General features: G+C 48.3%; 1 protein-coding gene across 5 annotated transcripts in view; it reads right to left on the reverse strand.

Annotated features, from left to right (window-relative positions):
• XXYLT1 (xyloside xylosyltransferase 1) overlaps positions 1 to 21,779 on the reverse strand; it is a 199,903-nt gene that overhangs the window by 81,834 nt on the left and 96,290 nt on the right. For 2 of the 5 annotated variants that reach the window (XM_063704488.1, XM_063704489.1), the window contains exons 3-4: positions 20,566 to 20,788; positions 1,256 to 1,388 (exon numbers count right to left, since the gene is read on the reverse strand). In XM_063704488.1, coding sequence (XP_063560558.1) covers positions 1,256 to 1,388; positions 20,566 to 20,608 — 176 coding nt within the window. In that variant the 5' untranslated portion in view covers positions 20,609 to 20,788. Of the gene's footprint in view, positions 1 to 1,255; positions 1,389 to 20,565; positions 21,108 to 21,779 lie in introns of those variants that run through there. The other 3 variants (XM_031007306.3, XM_063704486.1, XM_063704487.1) reach the window with 2 other exon arrangements.

A 21,779-nucleotide genomic window follows, 5' to 3' on the forward strand; every position in this document is an offset into this window, starting at 1 on the left:
CCACAACCGAGCTGAAGCTGTCTCTTCACCCCCTCCCTCTGAGGGGAAACACAGGCTCTTGACTCACTCGTTGCCTGTACTCTGCAGCTCTCCAACGACTGGGCCTCCCTCCAGGAAGGTCCGCAGGGAGCCAGCATCACGGTGTGCACGGAGAACAAAGAGCGGGGCATGCCTGCGGGACAGCAAAATCCCAGCCCTTTCCGAGCACACTCGGCAGCTCTGCTCTGGGTGTGCTATCACTCTACCCGCTGGAGAAACAGCCAGCAACATGAGACTCTCCAGGCCCAGGGCCACGGGCCTGGTTTATTGGAATCAAAACCCGCTTCAGCTGTTCCTTTCCTTTTTTTTTTTTTTAAATTATAAGATGTAGAACAAGAACACACAAAAAAGTGCAGGCAAACATGAAGCTAAGCTAAGCGGGGAACTGAGACCTTGCAGCTCTCCAGAGCCAACCCACCCCCATGCCCCCCACCGCCTGCCACGCCGGCTTTGGGAAGCATCACCCCCTTCTCCTTTCCCATTCTCCGCACCTGCTCATGTGCATCCCTAAAAGTTCCAGTTTGGTTTCGCTCTCGTTGCATGGAGCCGTTCCCTTTTTTGCTGTTGCTGTATAGCACTCAATTGAATGAATGTGTTTTATTTATCCATTCTGCTAAGTAGCAAATTTAAGTCGTTTTCAGTTTTGGCTACTACAAATAACGCTACAGTGAATATTCCAGAACGGTTCTCAGGTCCTGGAGTTTCTCCATGACACAGGCTTGACAATCAAATGCAGCATCATGCGGAATGCGCTTCTTCGTGCTGACTGCTGATGCCAGTCAGTGTTCCGACGTCTTCCCTCCCCACAAGACCATCAATCCACCCACTCTGCTAACAGAGAATGGGGGTCACTGGTGACTCACAGGCCAAGAAAGCCCAGCTGGTCACTAGAAGGGAAGTTAAACCTTCCTTCATAAGGCAAAGCCCAAGATTTTAAAATTCTGAGCTTAACCAGATCCAACAACCAGAACAACTGGGCTTTTCAGAAGAAAAAGGCCACAAACTCCAACAAAATAATGAGGTAGCACCTATGGCTTGGGATAGACCCACCTGCCCATACAATCAACTGTAAGCAATAAGTACAAATGTGTTCCCAAGATACTAAGTGCAGAAGGATCGGACGCCACTAAATCCCAATCTGTCATGGCTGGCAGAAGAGAGAGGGTGAAGGGTGGGGAGGGGTCGTGGAGGCGGCCCCCCTGCAGTCATGACGCACCTGTAAACTGGCTGCATCTCCCGGGCTATGCCGATGATGGCGCCTGGCAGGAAACTGTCAAATTCCTCAAACAACTCCCGGATGTTGGTCTTAAACTTCAGGTCTAGGTCCAGCTGAATGATCTGCAGGATCTCTGCGGGAAAGAGAAAAGGACAATGAGACACAGGTACTCCTCCCGGGAGGCTCGGCCACGGACAGAAAATGAAGTGGAGGGCAGAGAAAAGGGCACTGGACTCTTACTGTTGTCAGTGAATGATGCACAGTTACCGCTGGAACAAAAGGCCTTTCATCTACCAGCAACCCCTCCACACTATTAGTCTTCACAAACGACTACCCGTGTCTTTGCTTCCAACTGCAGACATCCATTTTGCTTAAAACTAGGCGACCACACGCTCCAGTGTCGGCCTGCTGTCCTGATGTAACTGTTAACCGTGCACCATTTCACTCTCAAAAGTATCTCATTTGGATGATACCTCATGTGGACACCCTACTTCCCTACACAAAACTCAAAGCGGGCCGGGCACAGTGGCTCACATCTGTAATCCCAGCATTTTGGGAGGCCGAGGCGGGTAGATCACAAGGTCAGGAGTTTGAGACCAGCCTGACCAACATTGTGAAACCCCGTCTCTACTAAAAATACAAAAATTAGCTGGGCGTGGTGGCAGGCGCTGTAATTCCAGCTAGTCAGTAGGCTGAGGCAGGAGAATTGCTGAACCCAGGAGGCAGAGGTTGCAGTGAGCTGAGATGACGCCACTGCACTCCAGTCTGGGCAACAGAGCAAGACGCCATCTCAAAGAAAAAAAAAAAAAACCCTCAAAGCATCCAGGTGTTTCCTCTTTGGAGCACAGGTGATAAATAACCCACACAAGAGAGAAGTAAAAAACATTATGGTCTCAGGCCTTTATCAGTGCGTTCTGCAAACCCAGATGTGTGTCAAGTGAAGATGCTGACCAGAGCGAAACAGCTGAATGATCTCACATAACACAGTGTTTTTAATCCACTGCCTAAAAGACAGGATGAGCCCAGATTCTTCAATGTCACAATCACCTGGCACCTAAGAGCTGCTTCCATCGCCTCCAGGTGACTCCGGGCTAGAAGCACCGGAGGGAGGCACTGGCGAAGGTCATTCCCCCATCCTTCACCCAGCCCAGCCTGACCAGGATCCTAGGTGTTGTGCCAGGCACCAAGCTGACCAGGACCCTGCCCTCAAGAGAGACACGCGGGTGGCAAAAAACAGAGGGAGGGGCCAGTGCTGAAGCCTGAAATGGAAGAGCAGCTGTAGGAGGTCCAAAGAGGGGGCGCATGCGGTTCAGTGATGAAGCAGCAAGAGCAAGTTCCTGGTACCCGGCCCGGGAATCAGAACACACGAGTGCAACTTCCAGTTCTGCTGCTGATTGGCCCTGTGACCCAGGGAAAGTTATTTTACTTCTCTGCACCTCAGCTGTTCCATTGGCTAAAATGGGGAGGCTCTCCTGTGCCTTGTGTGGGAAATAGCTTATGGACAGTGTTACAGGGATCCTAGAGACCTTGAGGAACAGAATTCTGGAGCACAGCACCACACTGACCAAACGTAGAATTTGTGCAAAGGCAATTTAAGGAACTTGGGATAATTTTGCTGTAACTAAAGAAACTCCTGATGGGAGGAAGGGCCGTGCATTTAGTCAGCCCGTCAATCATCACATCGAAAGCCCACCACCTGCTTCAGGTGCTCTCTCTTTCAAGGCCATCTAAACCCTACTTATTCTGCAAGGAGCAGCCTAAACACCCCAGACAGGCCCTGCAGGAGTCATGGCTTCCTGCTCTGTGCTCCCCACATGGCTGCCTGCCTGCCTGTGGTCATGGCCACCCGCGTACCTGTCTCACCACCCTTCTGGAGAGGGCATTCCTTGAGAATGGGAATGTGCTGGGAGGGCGGGGCTCAGGACCATCAGACGCTTCTGGATGAGCATCTTCATCTTGTCTTAATATACCCTTCAGTAAACCTGGGCACTTCCTCTGCGCTTTAGGGACTAACTGGGAGTAAACCCGGAAAGGTCCTATGTAGGCCTAAGACACCAGAATCTGAGCTGCTTCGATGTTATTTACAACTGCTCCTTCCTAAAGCACCTTCCAGGAAGGGTTTGCTTAAAGTTGGTAACACTTCACCAGGTGAGGTCCACCGACTAGGAAGGAGACAGGCGGCAACTCCAGCACAAAGTGACCCATTCACACAGATATAAAACGACTGAGATGGGAGGCCACTCCCTTCTATTCCCGGAGGCCAACAGGCCCCTGTGCAGCCTGCACTGTCCGGCGGGCACCTGTCCAGGAGGTTAGCCCCTTCATGTAATTATGAAATAAGACGCCAAGTTGTAAATGTCACTGCTGAAGAGAAAGATGCTTACTAGGAATGCTGGAATTCATTAGGATGAGGTTTCTAAAGGGGCCTGTTCCTCTGGCCTCTGGTCCTTGAGGTAGCTGTCTCTCTGTGGGAAATATGTGGGGGCAAGAGGGTTACACAGAACACTGAAGGCGTTGTGAGGACAAAATGAGACTGATCCATGGAAGTGACATTGCGGAGAAGATGCTGGTTGGAGGATAGCTGAAATGATAGCAGTAGGATCACCGAAATGTAAGGAATAAATGAACGAGATAACTGCCCCCAAAGCCAGGAAGACATGAAACCTCTGAATCATGAGGAAGAATGAGAAAAAGGAAGACTAGACAGCTACAAGACTCACAAGAATGGCCAGCACTCAAGGCTGCCTGAATGTCCACCATGTCCAAATCTTGAGAAAACGCAACAAAAAGAATGGCATGGCAGATCTGAAAACACTGGTTATAACTGAGGCCACTCTACGCATTTTACAGATGAGGAAGCTGAGGGCCAAGAAGAGAAACTTGTCAGGCATTACACTCAAGCTAGGTGGCAAAGCTGATCTCAGAACCCAGGTCTACCGACTCCCTAGTTAATGCTCCTGTGTTTATTAGTCCCGTCACCTCCAACCCACTCCCAACACAGGCCATAAACTCCTAGAGAGCAGAATGCATTGTGTAATGGACCAAAGGGTGTGCACAGGACTAACCAGGCACCCAACACAACTAGCTCGTGGAGTATCTGCATATCATCCCATGGAAATATCAGCATGAAGACAAGTGAGTACAAGCTAAAGGTGTAGCTTTCAAGACCTCCAAGACCCTGTCACCATCTTTGCCGCCACAGCCCTGGCAGCACTCCTCAGGAGCTCCTGGCTGTCCAGGGGACTATTTTCAGGGCAGAGAACACCTACGTCTTCTGCCTGGGTTTGAGGCCTGGCTGGCGGCCGATACTTCTGTACAATTACACCACAGAGGGCCACATGCACGGCCCCAGTACCAGCTGGGAGATTTTCAAATCAACATTCCCAAGGGGACGTGCGGTTGGAATTGGCGGTGGTGGATCTCACATCCAGCAGAAACTTGGGTCGCTTCTGAGCTGGACGTTTCTCTGTCAAAGCGCTCTTCTCCATTTCCCTCCCAGGACATGCTTGGGCCAACTCAGCTCATCATCAGCATCCAATTAAACCAGCCACAAGCATGTCGTCTGACCATGGGTGGAATTACAACCCAGAGTGAGTAATTAATGATACCCAAAAATAAACAAGGAAAAAAAATCCAGAAGAAAAAAAAAAGTGAGCCTTCTGTCCTCTCCTTTCCCTTCTCCTATCCCCAGAAACAATTCTTAGCAGACACATCTCAACACACAAAAAGCAACACGCAATAAAATAGATCAAGAAACGATGCAAAGAAAAGACATGCTCAGGTAAGCACAGTGCCTACCGTCCTGGGAAACACAACAGGCCTTCAGGGAGGGGCAGGTGAACCATGCAAGCGCCTCCTCTGTCTTTCTGTTTTGAAATGGCTTCAGAGATTTGCAGAGATAAATATTTACAACACATTAGAGGGCTTTCACTGCAGAGCGTCAGCCCAAATTCCACTAACTGGGAGAGGGTTTAGGGAGAAGGGGAAATGATGACAGCATTAAGCTATGTGACTCCAGCGTCCTGAGGCTGAGGACCTGGAAGCAGCTGCCTGGAAAAGGGGCTAATTTTCCCATTGTCCACTTTGAAATATTGCAGCAATATGCCACCTGCCTTATCATACTCTGGTGTTTTTAAATTGCTGTTCAGGAGCACCTCTGGCCTGCGGGAGCCAAAGGGCAACTGAAAGGGGTGGAGACTTCCCCTAACAGTGAGAGGATCCTGACCCCAGAGGAGTTGTTTTGAGGCCCACAGGACAGGCACGGTCCCCCTGTGCTCCACCAGCCAGACCAGGCTGGCTTCTCGCACTGGAGGGTCTGAGCATGTGGTAGAGGGTCCGCCCCGCGACGCACAGACCCAGGCCGTGTCCCCAAGGGGATGTGCGGTTGGAAGTAGCGGTGGTGGATCTCACATCCAACCGAAACTTGGGTCGCTTCTGAGCTGGACGTTTCTCTGTCAAAGCGCTCTTCTCCATTTCCCTCCCAGGACAAGGCCCAGCCACAGGGCAGCTGGCTCACTACAGGAATAGGGGCTACGAAGGAAGAAGGGGAGCATGCCAAGGGTCCTACGCCTTGGCCACAGATTCTAGGGGCTCCTCCAGCCTGACCAGACAAATGTTCACCCTCTAGGAGCAGGGAAAGGATGTCTGTGTGCCAGGCCCTGGGAAGGCTTTGCATGCTGATTCAGCCCATGAACCTCCATCATGTCTCCTCGAGGTGGTGGTTAGTATCTTTCAGTTTCAGATGAGGAACCTGATGCTCAGAGACTTTCGGTAATTTGTTTAAGACAACTCAGCAAAAAAGGCTCAGGGTGGAGAGCAATTACAGATTCGCCTCACTCGATAGTTTGCTTGAGCCACGACACATTTCTGAGAAAAGCCTTCGGACATCTCTGAAGTCCCTTTTAAAGTCCTCTTATCTTTATGAGCCAGAAATGCTTCCACATCAAGGGTGAAGATAGCAGACAACCCCAGATCATCTCTGTGCAGTGGCTGGGGCTTCATGGACAGAACCCCCAACCACGATCATCCCCCACAAGACCCTCATCCCCAAGAAGCATGAAGACTATTGGGATTCTCTTTCACTGACAAAGACCAATAGAGAAACTTCTGGAAGAAAGGGTTTTATGCCACAAAAGTTGAAAGGAAGCTTGTAATGACAATAGCCAACTTGTATCAATGCATTATACTCACCGAATCATCTAAACACTCTATGAGATATATAGATATATAGATTTTTTTTTTTTTTTTTTTTTTTTTGAGATGGAGTCTTGCTCTGTCACACTGGCTGGAGGGCAATGGCGCGATCTTGGCTCACTGCAACCTCCGCCTCCCGGGTTCAAGCAATTCTCCTGCCTCAGCCTCCTGAGGCACGCCACCATGCCCGGCTAATTTTTATATTTTTAGTAGAGACGGGGTTTCACCATGTTGGCCAGGCTGGTCTCAAACTCCTGAATTCAGGTGATCCGCCCACCTCGGCCTCCCAAAGTGCTGGGATTACAGGTGTGAGCCACCACGCCCAGCCCTGAGATTAATATTATTTCTATTTGGCTGGGTGCAGTGGCTGATGCCTGTAATCCCGGCACTTTGGAAGACTGAGGCAGGAGGATCACTTGAGCTCGGGAATCTGAGGCTGCAGTGAGCTGTGTTCGCACCACAGGAGTCCAGCCTGGGTGACTGGGTGACCGAGTGAGGCCCTGTTTCAAAAAAAAAAAGAAAAAAATTCCATTTGACAAATGAGGAAATCGAGAAGTATAATAATCCAAGATCACGCAGCTGGTCAGTGGTAGGGCTCGAAACCCCAAGTCTGTTGGGCTCGACAGCCTGGTGCCTGCTTTTCACTGCCCATGCTGCCCTGCCTTCCGGGCTCCTGGGCAGCCAGGATACGGCCAGCGCTCAGCTTTGCAGGCTTTGCTCAGACAGGAAGGCCCTGATTCTCACTGTGCTAATCTATGTTTTCCACATTAGCAGCCTGCCCCTCCTCAGATGGTCGGGGGGAGAAAGGAAACAGAGTTCACAGAGTGATTTATGCAACCTGTTAGCAGCTCTGGTAAAAGGTTTTGGGTCCAGGAAGTTGAAATGAATAACCACAGCCAGTTTTATATATTTGCTGTACAACAAACTTTCTTCAGGCCTTACTCACCCCCTCTCAAAATGAAGCATGAAAAACTGTGTTAGCTATGGCTCAGCCATGGCATTGTTTATAGCGCCCAGCTCCTGTTTTATGGACCAAACAAATTATCATGAGAAGACACAGTTTTTGCTTCAGCAACAGTGTAACATGAGTCTCCTTCCTCATCCTTAGCACCTTCTGCGAAGAGGTATAAATCATATCCTTTAGGATAGGACAGAATTTATTTTGAACTTGGCTGAAAAATTGGGGGGACTTATATAAGACAGCACATACAACACCCAATGTAAATTTCCCTCTTGCTTCTATTGCCAATATGAAGTGATGGCTCACGCACAGATTGATGTAGTTCAATACACAGGGGAAATGGAATTTGAGATCTGAAAATCTTCCATTTCTATGGTAAGGATGTCCATGGTCCCTGCTGGTCTTTCCATAGTTCACATCTCTCTCGTGTCTGCTATAAGCTTTTTTTTTTTTTTTTGGCTCTAAAAGCTTAAATTCTTTCCTATTTGAGGCAGGAACACATCTGGACTCTGTTCACAACAGTCAGACCGATGATGCTTAGTCTTTCTTCTTCACCAACAGGCTTTTTTTCAGAGACCCCTGGGGGAGAAGCTATAGAAAGCAATCCTTTTTGGATAGAATTATCAGGTGTTTTCTGAAAATAATGATGCAGATACCACTGGTTGCCCAAACTGTCACAGTGCAACTTTTCAAATTCTCCATTTTGAGATTCTTTATCAGAATTATGGGCTCCTGTTTCTAATCTCACCTTCCAACCACTCTCTCCCTCTTGAGTGGCATTTGAGCCCATGCCACCTTATGGATTCAGTCTAAAATTAGGTAAACTAACAAAGGTTCCATCCTGCTGCCTGCAGCTCCTCATCCCCACACTGTCCCCTGACACCTGCTCCTGCCCTTGGCCCTGCACTCTGTCAGGGCCTGTCCACTGCAGCCTTGCCCCTTCCATTGATTCATATGGCAATGACAATGATAGGACTAATTCCTTATATTTCTATGGCATGTTGCAATGTTCAAAGTACATTCCCAGCCCATAAAACTCCTTCCCATGCTTTAACTCGTTTAATCCTTACGGCAACCCTAGGGGGCAGGTGCATCCATGTGGATTGGGTTTAACTGCATATCACAGAACACCTCTAGCAGCAACAGTTTCAACACACAGAAGAGCATAACTAAGCCACATCCACGGAGGGCATGGCTGCTCCATGAAGTTATCAAAGACCCAGATGACTTCTGCTTTTCTCCTTTGCTATCCTAGATCTCATTTCCATCCTCAAGGTACCTCACGGTGCAAGACGGGGGCTGCTGGGGCTCCAGCCAACTTGGCTGCATTCCAGGCAACTGAAAGGACCAAAGAGAAAAGACACCCTGACCTTGGTTCCTGCAATGAGGCAGACTGTTTAAGCATCCTTCCTGGAAGTCTTTAACATTTCTTCTCATAGCTCACTAGACAAAATTTAGTCATGTGGCCACACTTAGGTACAATGAAAGCTGTGAAATGCATTCTTTTATGGGCAAAAGGTTACCCCCAAATAAATGGGATGCAGTTGTAAATAAGAAAGGAGAGAACTGATATAGAGCAGGAACTAGCAGTACTTCCACAGAAGGCAAGAAGTAACTATACCCACTTTACAGATCAAGAAACAGAGGCCCAAAGAGATTAGGTGTTGCTACAGTCACATGGTCACTAGTGGCAAGATGGGAACTAAGTCCATGTCACTGGCCCCACATCCAGATCCCCTTTCCCTGTTCATGGAGCCTCCTTGCTGCAGTGGAGCCGCTGCTGTGTTTCCGCATGGACTCTTGCTTGCTTCCCCTCCAGACCTTTGTTCAGCCCTCAGCTGTCCCCAGTTGGTCTATCAACAAGATCCGTGCCTGCCAGCCCCAGGCTGCCATCCTGAAGGACTACTGTCCTCTGTCCCCTGCCTCACACTTTGTTCCTTCTTTGTTCCCTGCCTTGCCTCCCTGCATTTGTGTCCCACTGGGTCCCTTGGAATCCAGGTATGGTCATTAGCAAGGAGGACCAGGCCAGAGATGGCCAGATCCCAGCAATACAGACAACCCTCAGAGTAGGATCACAACCCCACAACTATTTCTGCAATGCCCAGAGAGTTCTGTGAGCAGGATGCCTCACCTTGGGGTACCCATACCATACCAAGATGGTTGACACCTCCTGAAACTGTTTCTGATGGCCAACCTCTTGTGTGACCATGACCTTGTTCCATTCTGACACTGAAAACACATTTCATGATGGACGTGGACGCTTATCTGTGGGTCCTTGACTACAATGCCTAAGCAAACACAAATTAGTTAGTGCTGAAGTGCAGTTTGGTAAACAGAACCTTTGCAATGATGGAGTCCGTTATGGGAAGTGACTAAGCGGGTTTCTTGGTGGTGAAATGTGTGGGGACTTCTGCTGCATGGGAAGGCGAGAGTCTGTATTTCCAGTGAAAATTGGAGCCTGGACTCTCAGCACAGGGGCCAGTCCTGGACTTCCCCGCCTTCCTGTGTACACATGAAAACATTTTGTTTTCAAGTTCCAGCACCTTGGCTACGTCTTTCGTGTCTCTAACATGAAGGTCTCTGTATTCTGGCAGCAGTTCTCCCCATTGTGAACAACGAATCCGCCACTCTTCCCTGGAGTTACACTGTCTCAGTTCCTCTCCCCCAGCAGACTCATCCTTCTCCAGGTGGTGCTCTCCAGCCTCCTACCATCCTCTACAGGGTCGCAGGCTACAGGGTTTCCTCAGCCTCCTCCAGCCAACTACGGCGGAAGCACCAACAACCAACAGAGGCGCAAACTCCTGAGATCCTCTCCCAGAAAGGGCAAATAGGACCAGGCAGAGAACAGCCGGCTTCTCAGCGAGGGGAAGACATCCACCCCCAGCCACAGCGCCTGACTTCTCCCTGGGACCATGGAGGGGTGTGGAAAGAATGGCCCCACATCACCCCTTGTGCTAGAAGAAACCCACATCACAGCACAGAAAAATGTTTCTCCACTTTATGAGTCCGGAAATACCTCTCTGACCTTTTCTAGCAGGAGGAAAAAATATGGCCTTAATCTTTTCAGTAGCAAATATCTTTTACCCTGTGACAGTTTGCAAACTGACTAGCCAATGGTCAAATGGCTCTTCAGCTTTCCTGTCTCCTGAGCCAGGAATCCTAACAAAATGTCACGTTATATTAGTGCTGTTGATACTACATCTTCTAAAAAAGATGGACAATCTATCATCATCGTTATATTAGTGCTGTTGATACTATATCTTCTAAAAAAGATGGATGATCTAGCATCATCTAGGAGATAATTAAGTCCCTATATCTCAGGTACTGGACTACACACTTTACATATTTTGCCTCATCGAATCCTCACACACAGGGCTTACTGTCCCCATTCTCTAGCTGCCTCCTCCCTGACAGGTGGAGTTTCATTGCTTTCATCTCTGTTTACCAAGGTTGAGAGGAGCCCCTCCTGTTATGAGTCTGGTAAGAATGACACAGGAAGGCGGGGAAGTCCAGGACTGGCCCCTGTGCTGAGAATCCAGGCTCCAATTTTCATTGGAAATACAGACTCTCCCCTTCCCATGAAGCAGAAGTCCCCACACATTTCACCACCAAGAAACCCCCTTAGTCACTTCCCACAGCAGACTCCATCATTGCAAAGATTCTGTTTACCAAACTGCACTTCAGCACTAATGAGTCTATTTCCCAATTTTAATTAAATTTTAATTTCATTTAATTCATTAGTTTTTCTTCTAATTAAATAACATTTGAGTTATTTTAATTTTAATTAAAGACATAAAATACAATGCACCAAACTGACAGAACTGCAGCTGAGTGCAAAAAAACGAAGAGAAAACAAGGTTTTAACTCATAAATATTTCAGCGTGCACTTCCTAAGAAACAAGGACACTCTCTTTCAGAACAACGGTACAACATCAAAGTCAGGACACCAGCAGTAACACCCCAATACTATTTCATCCACAGTCCCATTCAAAATGTGTCAGTTGTCCAAAAACAAAAACACAGTTCCTGGCCCCGGATTGCATGTAGTTGTCCCACGTGTTCTATCTGAAATGATTCTTCAGTCTTTCCTTGTTTTCCAGGACTTAGGACAATTTGGGGAATATGGGCCATTTTTTTTTTATTGATTTATTGATTTTGAGATGGAGTCTCACTCTTTTACCAGGCTGGAGTACAATGGCATGATCTCAGCTCACTGCAACCTCCACCTCCTGGGTTCAAGTGATTCTCCTGCCTCAGCCTCCCAAGTAGCTGGGATTACAGGTGCCCAGCACACCCAGCTAATTTTTGCATTTTTAGTAGAGATAGGGTTTCACCATGTTGGCCAGGCTCGTCTTCATCTCTTGACCTTGTGATCCACCCACCTCGGCCTCCCAAAGTGCTGGGATTACAGGCGTGAGCCACCGCGCCCGGCCATGGGCCAATTACCTAGTAAAAGTCCTTCAATCTGGGTTTGCCTGATGTTTCCTCCTGACTAGACGCAGGCTGTGCATCTTTGTCAGGAAAGCCACGGAAGCCATGCTGCGTTCTCGCAGCGCCACGTCGGCAGGCACATGGTGCCAGTGTGTCCTATCACTGTGACGTTAACTTTGATCACAGTCAAGCTACTATTTTTCTCTTTGTAACAACAACATTTTGTGGGCAATACTTTAAGACTCTGACAATATCCCATCTCCTAACAAATGTTTACCTGTTTGTTTTAGCCTCCATTGATGATTCTTGTCTAAATAAATTATTACTATGTTGAGCCGGGCGCGGTGACTCATGCCTGTAATCTCAACACTTTGGGAGGCCAAGGCGGATGGATCACCTGAAGTTAGAAGTTCGAGGCCAGCCTGGCCAGCATGGTGAAACCCCATCTCTACTAAAAATACAAAAATTAGCCAGGCATGATGTGGGGCACCTGTAATCCCAGCTACTCGGGAGGCTGAGGCAGGAGAACCACTTGAACCCAGGAGGTGGAAGTTGCAGTGAGCCAAGATCACACCACTGCACTCCAGCCTGGGTGACAAGAGTGAAACTCCATCTCAAATATATATATATATATATATATATATATAGCTATGTCGATTGCCAAAAGGTGACTTTCCAATGCCTTCACTCCTTCTACATTTATTAGCTGGCATTCTACTCCACTGTGTTGACCTCACCCATGCTCAGCCAAGAAGAGCTTCCTGGGATCACCCACTTACAGTAGGTTGTGCCAAGCATATTGTTCCCTTCTACTATTCCCCAAAATGCAAATACCAGAAGGCTCCGTGGTGCCTGAGGCAGGGGAACTGGACAAGGCAGAAGTGTCAGAGCTGCTGAGGCTGGAGCTTTGGGCCCATCATCCAAGTACTTGAGGCAGCAATGACCCTCTTGGAAAAATCTCCAGGATACAGGATCACTGTCCACTCATACTCGATGAAGAAATGATAACTGCATACCACAGGCAGCAGCAGAACACCTTTTCTTTCCTCTATTTGTTTTTTTAAACAGCTGTTGACATGGGCTCTCCATTATTTCACAAAATGTGAACTGAGGGACTTTAGGCAAGTGTGAGTAGGTAGGGCCCTGGGATAGAGCCGTGGCTCACCGGCCTGGCTATGGCACTGCGTCCAACCATGGGCAAGCCATCACCAGCTGTCGCAGACTGTAAGGATGAGGGGTTTGAAATGAGTGTGGTCGGAGACCCCTCCCAGCCCTACCACCCTGTGATTCTGAACAGGAATGGTCTTTGCCCCTCACTCATACCTTGTTTGTTCTCAGAACAGCACAAATATATCATCAGACACAGGAGATATACTCTATTGCGTAGTTCTCACCCATGCCCAGCGAACCAAGCCACAAAATCCCTACTATGTGCCAAGCACATGCTAAATGTGAGGGTTCAGAAATAAATAGTGTCTTTCCTAGCCTCAAAATGCAAATACTGGAGGGTTTTCCACTAAATATCCTCTGCTGCCACTGCTGCAGCTGCTTCCATCCTACCCTGGTCCTGAGGGCAGCAGCCCTGCTTCCCAGTCACCCAGCAATCATGGGCAGGCCCTGCTGAGAGAGGGCCCTGCCTATGAAGGAGAACCAGAGACTGGGAGGTGCTGGGACCCGCCTTACTACTGACAGCTCCCCTCTCTTCTGAAACATTCCTCATGATGATTAAATATCACCATATGGAAACTAACATTTCCTTAGTACCTACTGTGTGCCAGCCCCTGGAATATTTGAAAGGCCCCCACTTTCTATTTTGCAAATGTTGAAAATTCAGGTCCACGGTGGCCTGTAATAACCTCCTTAGGGTCACACGGCCAGTGAGTGACCAGCAGAAATGCAAGTTAGCCCCCATCCCCATCACAAAGTCTGAGCTCTTTTGCCTCAATGTGGTCCCTTTAAACAGGGCTTACCTCTGATTCCACCCACCCCCTGTGCAGTTACCTACTTCTGGGAAACAAATCACTCCAAAACCTAGTGGCTTAAAACAACAGTGTATTACTATCCCTGACAGTTCCGTGGGTCCCCTAGGCTTAGCAGGGTCTGCTTGTGGGGGTCTTTTGGGCGAATGCAGTAAGACAGTGGCTGGGCTGGAGGCCTCTAAAGGCTCAGCCTGGCTGGCCGACCGTGATGGCTACACAGGTCGCAGCAGTCCCTGCTGGCCGCGGCAACGCGCTTAGCAGAGCTGTCATCCTGATGAGCTCACGTGGGCTCTCCCTGAGGTTCAGGCTCCATCCCGGCACGGCAGCCGGGGTCCAAGGGGAAGTCTGCCACGGTGAGTGTTCCAGGAGACCCGGGCTGAAACGGCAGGGCCTCTTGTGACCCAGCCTTGGAAGGCACTCGGCATCACTTCCACTACATCCCATTTGTCAAAACAAGCCACAGTGCCAGCCCAGATTCAGGGAGAGGGACCAACACAAAGGTCTGCATACGGGGAGGTGTCTCCCTTAGGGGTTGGCTTTGGAGACCAGCTGCCACGTCCCCTCATGCCACAGTGGGACACAGATATAGATGGTCCCCACCACAATGCGGTTCCACTTCACAATGTTTCAGCTTTAGGATGGGTTTATCAAGGCATCAAACGTATTCTCAACTTAGGATATTTTTTATTTACGATAGGTTTATTGGGCTATAGCCTCCCCCATAAGTAAAGGAGCAACTGTATTTTAAATTTCTTCCTTATATTCTTCCTAGTTTTCTACTATATACAAACACACACACACACTTTTGTAATCACAGGGATAAATATTTGAAATTATAACTATATAATATTGTAATATATGTTCTATGTAGGAGTATCGGTGTGTCAAATGTATATTACCGTGTGTGTGTGTGTATATATATATATATATATGTATATATATATATATTTTTTTGAGATGGAGTTTCGCTCTTGTTGCCCAGCCCGGAGTGTAATGGCACGATCTCGGCTCACCGCAACCTCTGCCTCCCAGGTTCAAGCGATTCTCCTGCCTCAGCCTTCCAAGTAGCTGGGATTACAGGCATGCGCCATCATGCCCGGCTAATTTTGTATTTTTAGTAGAGACAGGGTTTCTCCATGTTGATCAGGCTGGTCTTGAACTCCCAATCTCAGTGATCCGCCAGCCTCGGCCTCCCAAAGTGCTGGAATTACAGGCATGAGCCACCACGCCTGGCCGTTAATGTATATATTTTTATATATATATATGTGTGTGTGTGTGTGTGTATATACACACACATATGAAACTAGAAGAAAATATACAAAATGCCACTGGAATAAGTGTGCAATTATTTTTAAAGTATTTTTCATGTTTCCAAAATGGACATATATTGCTTTTGAAAACGTTTTAAAAGAAATTAATTAACTACCTCACAGAAAACACCCATCTTTTAGTGAATGTGCATGAGATTTAAGGCATTTAGCCATGACCGCAACTTTCTTTAGGATTCCTTCTCAAGGTCAACAGAGGCACCTATTTACACAACCTTCTTCCAAAGCCAAGTGCGCTCCAAGCTTCTGCATCCTTCCTGCCTCACCACAAGATGGTTGACTGGGCTTCCAAATGCATTTTTCAAAGAAAAATCAAACAATAAGCTGAGAGTTCATCTCACCTGGCTTCGTCTCCTGTCATTCATCTAGCTGTATTTATGCTACATTTCCCCATCTCTTCTTGCCAAGTACATCTTGGAAAGAGCGGATGCTCTGAGTATCTGAGCAGCTTAGAAAAATCCTCAAGCCTCCGGAGACTGAGCCTTTCCCAGAGGCCAATTTGCATTCTCAGAGCTCCAGGCCTAAAGGAACCCATTAAGCCAGAGCAGTGACTGTCACCTGCAAACCTAGCACTTCGCGAGGCCAAGGCAGGAGGATCCTTTGAGCACAGGAGTTTGAGTCCAGCCTGGGCAATGTAGTGAAACTCCGTCTTAACCAAAAAAAAAAAGTAACCCAGCCATGAAAGAGCAGCCTCAGAAATAGGTGAGGACACGAGCTCATGAATGGGAAAGTTCAGTCAAACCTCTGTGTCCAGGGAGGTAAACTGAGGCAAAGCAATTCCCTTCCTGTCAGATTTAAATGACTGTGTAAACCTCACTGCAGACAATGAGGTGGAAGGTGATGAACTTGCTACTGCCTAAAGTGATACAGACCATCCAAACCCAACAGCAAAAGCAGCCAACGGGCTTCCCTCTGAGTTAACAGCCAGCAAAGGCACAGGGTGAGCCTGGACCACACGCTTCGGGAACTGGGCATGGAAAGAGCTGGGCACCTGGGCAGGAGATGCCACAGGCAAGCCTAAGTTCTCCTGGCAGCCCTACCCTTCCCAAAGGAGGGCAGGTTCTGAACGGCCAAGCCCTGGGGTCTGTTACCAGCGTCCACACACACCAACAGCTCTAGGAGCCCGAGATGGCGTATTTGTTGAGTCAGTCAGTGCTGTTTTTACCCGGTCACTTTCCAACCATAAACCCAAACTTCAAATGTCATCACTTGGGGTGGATTAAGAAATCTGACTTGGCCTTTCTTGGGGTTTAATTTCCTACACGCCTGCATGAACGAAAAACTTTGGCATTCCTATGGAAACTAAGACATTTTAACCTTATCCAGGCAGGTGGTATCTGGATTATTGGTGTCTTGATTGTACTCTTAAACCTGCAGTTTCCCGATCTCCATGGATGTCAAACAAACAAACAAACAAAAAGCGTGTACTGCTCTGATAAGGCAGAGACGCCATGCCCTGCCCTTTCTCTCCTCTTCCAAAACAGGTTGCTTCCCCACAGGTCTGTATTCATAGTCTGGTTCCCAGAATGCCAGGTCAGGGCAAGTTTGCTTTCTGAATATTCTAGTCCAATATCAAGAGATGAGGTTGCCTCTGTGCAATTCATACAACAGTTATTTGTGACTTTACTGGAGTCATTAATAGTTAAGTGATAAACATCCAGGTACAGAGTTTGGTAACTGTCAGTGATGGAAGATTTGAACAATCTTAAAAGAATTCCTAAGTGATTTCAGTTATAAAGCCAGGCGTTAATTGTGTGGTCACAGAAACGCTGAACACGTACCAAAAGGAAAAGGGATGTTCCTTTTTCAGGGGAGCCAGTTTGAGTTTTGTTTTCTTTTTAAAACACTTAAACCTTCATTCATATTTTAAGTACCATCATGATGGCTGGTAACTTTAATTCCTTTAACATTAACAAAATTGGTCAAAAGCACTTCTAGCCCAGGCGATCTGGGATTTTCTGCTCCAAGACAGACAGAGCCCTTCGGCTTTTCAAAAGAAAAACCTGGAACTTCACCAAAGTTTCCTCCTGCACCTAACGAGAGGCTTGCCATGCTGGAATAAAAACAGAAACAAGATGCTGCTCGAAGTGTTTCGCTCAGGAGGAAAAACACTGCCCCAAGAAGTTCCCAGCTGGGCACTGCTGAACGTGAGCACAGTCCCAGGTTCTCTCCAGGGCCAGGGGAAGTACCTACCAAGCCGGAACCTCTGAGTGAGTGTCCCATCAACAGTACCCGCAGCCAGCAACAACGCACTGCAAAGTTCTAAGACATGGATGCCTTCCCTGTTCATGACTAACAACTTTGCATTCTTTCAATCATTCAATGAATATTTATTACACCCCTACTGTGTACCAGGCACAGCTCTAGCCACTGCAGATAAGGCAGGGGAAAGACAGGCAGGGGTCCCACTCCTGTAACTTACAGAGTAGACAAGATGGCCTCAGATGGCAGTAAGTGTTTCGGAGAAAATAAAATAGGGTGATGGGGGAGAATGTGACATTGTGAGAGCTACTGGCATCGGATAGTCAGGAAAGGGCTTTTCAAAAGGCAACATTTGAGCTGAAACTTGAACTGTGGGGAAACAGAAATGCAAAGATTTGGGGAAAGAGGGCAAAGGGAGTCACTAGTGAAAAATCAAGGAATGCATTTAGCACATTTCTGTTAAAAAGCAGGGAGGAGAACCAGTGGAGTCGGAGCATGGGTGAGTGAGGAAGAAAGGTATTAAAGCTTAAAGCCATGGCTAGAGAGCTAGGTGGACACACCTGATTGGGTGAGGGGCTTTAGGCATTAGAGAGGAGTGGTTTGGCAGCCCCCCGGGGCTGATCGACACCCCTATTTTCAAGACTTGGCACCTCTCCATGCCTCTACCCTGATCCTGGCATCCTGGTACACATCTTGCGAGTCCATCAGGAGCTCTGGCTCTCTAGACAGTGCTCCCAACAGTGGAGATGCTCACCCTGAGAGATGTCATAGAGCTCTCCCACTAGGGAACCGCATCTCCCCTGCATTTTAGGTCCCCTGGCTAACTTTTGTGAGGCTGGGGTCCAAAGACAGAGAGTGTAGCTGCTACTCCTCAAGGAAAGAAAATACCAGGAAGGCTCAGGGAAAGACGCAGCGTCTCCTCCCCCAGCATCTGCCTGGCCATTATGGTCTGGTTCTGCTCCTGGCCTCATTCTCCTTTGTGCTGTTACCTAGGAGGTGCTCGACACTAAGTAACATTCTGGTTCATATAAGACTGGGCGGAAGAACAGCTCCCAGCGCAGCCTTGCTATGCACCTAAAAGCGGGCATGAAACTCTATTTTTATTCACTGAATCGTATGCTCCTAATGATTAAAAGCATCATTTTAAAGACCTTTCATTTTCCCTTCTGGTTTTCAAATGGCCAGTGAGCTTCCCACTTTTCCAAATTCCCTTCCTCCACCCTCCCCACCACAGTAGTCCACTGACTCGGGGTAAAGTACGGGCTCAGGGGAATCCTACTGAAAGGCATCGTGGATAAAGTGAACTTCACTTTAGAAAGCAGAAGGAGCTTTGCATCTCAGGCCATCCCGCACCGGCTCGCTGTCCAGGAGAGCACCCAGCTCCCACCAGGGAGTCCCTCCTATGGGCCATGAGTGGCAATGACCTCATTTCCCTGACAGGAAGTGTGGAGATGTCATTGCTGGGGTCTTCCCCAGGTCACGAGACTAGGGGCTGTGTCAGTAGGCACTGGGGAGAACAGCCGCTGGCTCCCTCGGGTTGCAGGAGCAGAGTGACATACTCAGAGTCCCCCAGTCAGAGGATGGAGAGGAAGCTCAGGGCAGGAGGAGGACACCAGGCCAGGAAGACACTTCTCTGGTGATTTTTTCTTTTTTTAACGAGGGCTGTAGATCATTTCATTGGTCAGCTTCATATAAGCCAGCCTCCTGCCAGCCTTGCTACTGGCAATCAGGAAACCTTCCACATACCACCCCATCTTTGTCTAGAGACCCTTTGTCTAGAGCCTCAAAAGAAAATGAGGTTTTCACTCTTCCTCTGCGGAGGAGGCAGAAGAGTGGATCCTGGGAAGAGGAACCACACGGGCTCTCTTCCTCACAGCAGTCTACTCTTTTTCTTCTTAGGACTTCCCACAGTTGGCAATTATACCTTTTTTTTTTTTTTTTTTTTCTCTGAGATAGGGTCTCCCTTGGTCACCCAGGCTGGAGTGCAGTGGCACAATCACAGCTCACTGCAGCCTTGATTTCCCGGGCTCAAGTGATCCTCCCACCTCAGCCTCCTAAACAGCTGAGACCACAGGTGCACACCACTACACCCGGTTAATTTTAATTTTTTTTAAAAGACAGAGTCTCATTATGTTGCCCAGGCTGGTCCTGAACTCCTGGGCTCAAGTGATCCTCCTGCCTCAGCCTCCTGAGTAGCTGAGACTATAGGAGCATGCCACCATGCCTAGCTATTTCCTTTCCTTCCCTCTTTCCCTCCCTCCTTTCCTTCCCTCCCTCCCTTCCCTTCCCTTTCTCTTCTTCCTCTTCCTCCTTCTCCTCCTCCCCTTGGCTGCCTCCTCCTCGTCCCCTTTCCCTTCCTCTTCTCCTTCTCCTTCTTCTTTTCATAGAGATTGGGTCCCACTATGTTGCCTGAGCTGGTCTCGGACTGGACTCAAGCGATCCTCCCTCCTTGGCCTCCTGAGTAGCTGGGTCTACATGAGTGTGCCACCGTGCCCAGCCACAGTTGTACATCTGTTTGTTTACTTATCTATGGTTGGCCTCTCTCATAAGACTGTAAGCTCCATGAGGGCTTGGATTGTCCCTTAGCACACATTCAACAACAACTATTATTTTTTAAAAGGAGGAAATACAAGACTCACAGAACCAGGTTCACTTGGTAAAGAGCTTCTCCGTTTAAGAAACTTAGAGCAACTATGAAAAAGCTCTACCCCAGAGCAATCGGGGCTGTGCCCTCAGAGCCACAGTTGTTGAGCATCAAATTCTGCCAGGGCAGAGCGGTCAGGGAAGTACACACAAGCACTAATGCTCGGCCTAAGTCCTCGGAAGACAGAGAAGTCCTCTCCCCATAACAAGAGAGGCTCTTCTACAGTCAGGCGGGCCACGCAACGTGCACTGGCTGAGCACCAGCCTGGCGGACAGGAGCAGAGGGCAGAAGCTCTCAGGAGACATGTGTGAGATGGAACTGGGGGAATGCGGACAGAAGGGAAGTCTAAGACTATTCCTTTGTTTCTGGCTCAGGCAACCTGTCATTAGCCAAGCTTTGGAAAGGGCACATTTGGGGAGAGGAAGACAATGAGTTCTGTGTTGCATGTTGACTTTGCTGCACCCATGGGCTGTTCAGATGGAGATTCCTAGGGGTAGTTAGGATACGGGTCTGGGTGTTTCAGAAGCAGGTCTCAGATGGACACAGTAGTAACAGACATCGCTAGTGCTCACCCGCACTCTGCCTTCCTGGATCCTTGCAGCGAGGTGGCCACATGACTAGCTCCTGGCTGATGGACTATGAGCAGAAGTGCTGTGTGCAACTCTGGACTGTAGCAGTGAGAAGCCACTGCAGGGCCTCAGCCACTGCTCCCCTGGAAGCCACATGCTCCAGATGGTGTCGTTACAGGATGGAAGTGGCCTTGATTCCCGAGTCATTGCTTAAAAGGAAGATGTCCTAGAGAGCCAATGCATCCAGAGTGACATTTGTGTGGGAAAGAAAAAAAAAATTATGTATGAAGTTACAGAAATTTCAGTCATGTTTGTTATTACAGCCCAGCTTAGTCTAGCCTTACTAACACAGAAGTCATCAGCGTATACGTAGCAGCTTAAGTCAAGAAATTGATAAGGTGAGTAGACACAATCTTTTTTCTGCCCACACACCTAAAAGATATGACAGAATTATTTTTTTTTGAGACAGGGTCTCACTCTTATCGCCCAAGCTGGAGTGCAATGGCATGATGCCAACTCACTGCAACTCCATCTCCTGGGCTCAGATGATCCTCCCACCTCAGCCTCCCAAGTGGCTGGGACTACAGGTGTGCACCACCATGCCCAGCTAATTTCTGTATTTTTTGTGGAGACAGGGTTTCACCATGTTGCCCAGGCTATAATTTTAACAACAGGACCACATTCCAGTAATGACCTGAAAGGGAGAAGAGGTGACGTTTCCCTGCCCTGGCATGCATATTATAATCCTGGGTAGAGGAGGGGTGCGTAGAATGCTTAAATCCCCTCCCAGTAATTCTGATCCTCTGTGATCACCCTTCTCCCCCATGATCTGAAAAGAACTGGTATGAAATGAGATGAGAAGCAGATCTTGAATATTCTGTCTTCGGTTTCAAACACAACAATCTTGCTTGTGCGCCATCAGTACGTTCCACCCCTCTGACACACTGGTATAATTTGATTAATTTATCATGTTTATTAAGCTCCCTAGCTTCTCCAGTTCCTCATGTTTGGAGATACGTTGATGTTGATGAGGCTGGAGAGCTGGAGGAAGCAAGACAGTAATCTGTATCCCACACCACAGCTGGCACTCCCTTACGCTTACCTAAGGACTCTAAACATGCAAAAGGCAGATGTTTGGGGTTGGAATTGACAATATGAAAAGCTCAGTAAGAAGATGCAAAAGTCACAGTTCCCATGGTAACCCTCCTTACCTCACA

The sequence above is a fragment of the Gorilla gorilla genome, chromosome 2 (assembly GCF_029281585.2).
Source record: "Gorilla gorilla gorilla isolate KB3781 chromosome 2, NHGRI_mGorGor1-v2.1_pri, whole genome shotgun sequence".
Taxonomy (NCBI): Eukaryota; Metazoa; Chordata; class Mammalia; order Primates; family Hominidae; genus Gorilla; species Gorilla gorilla.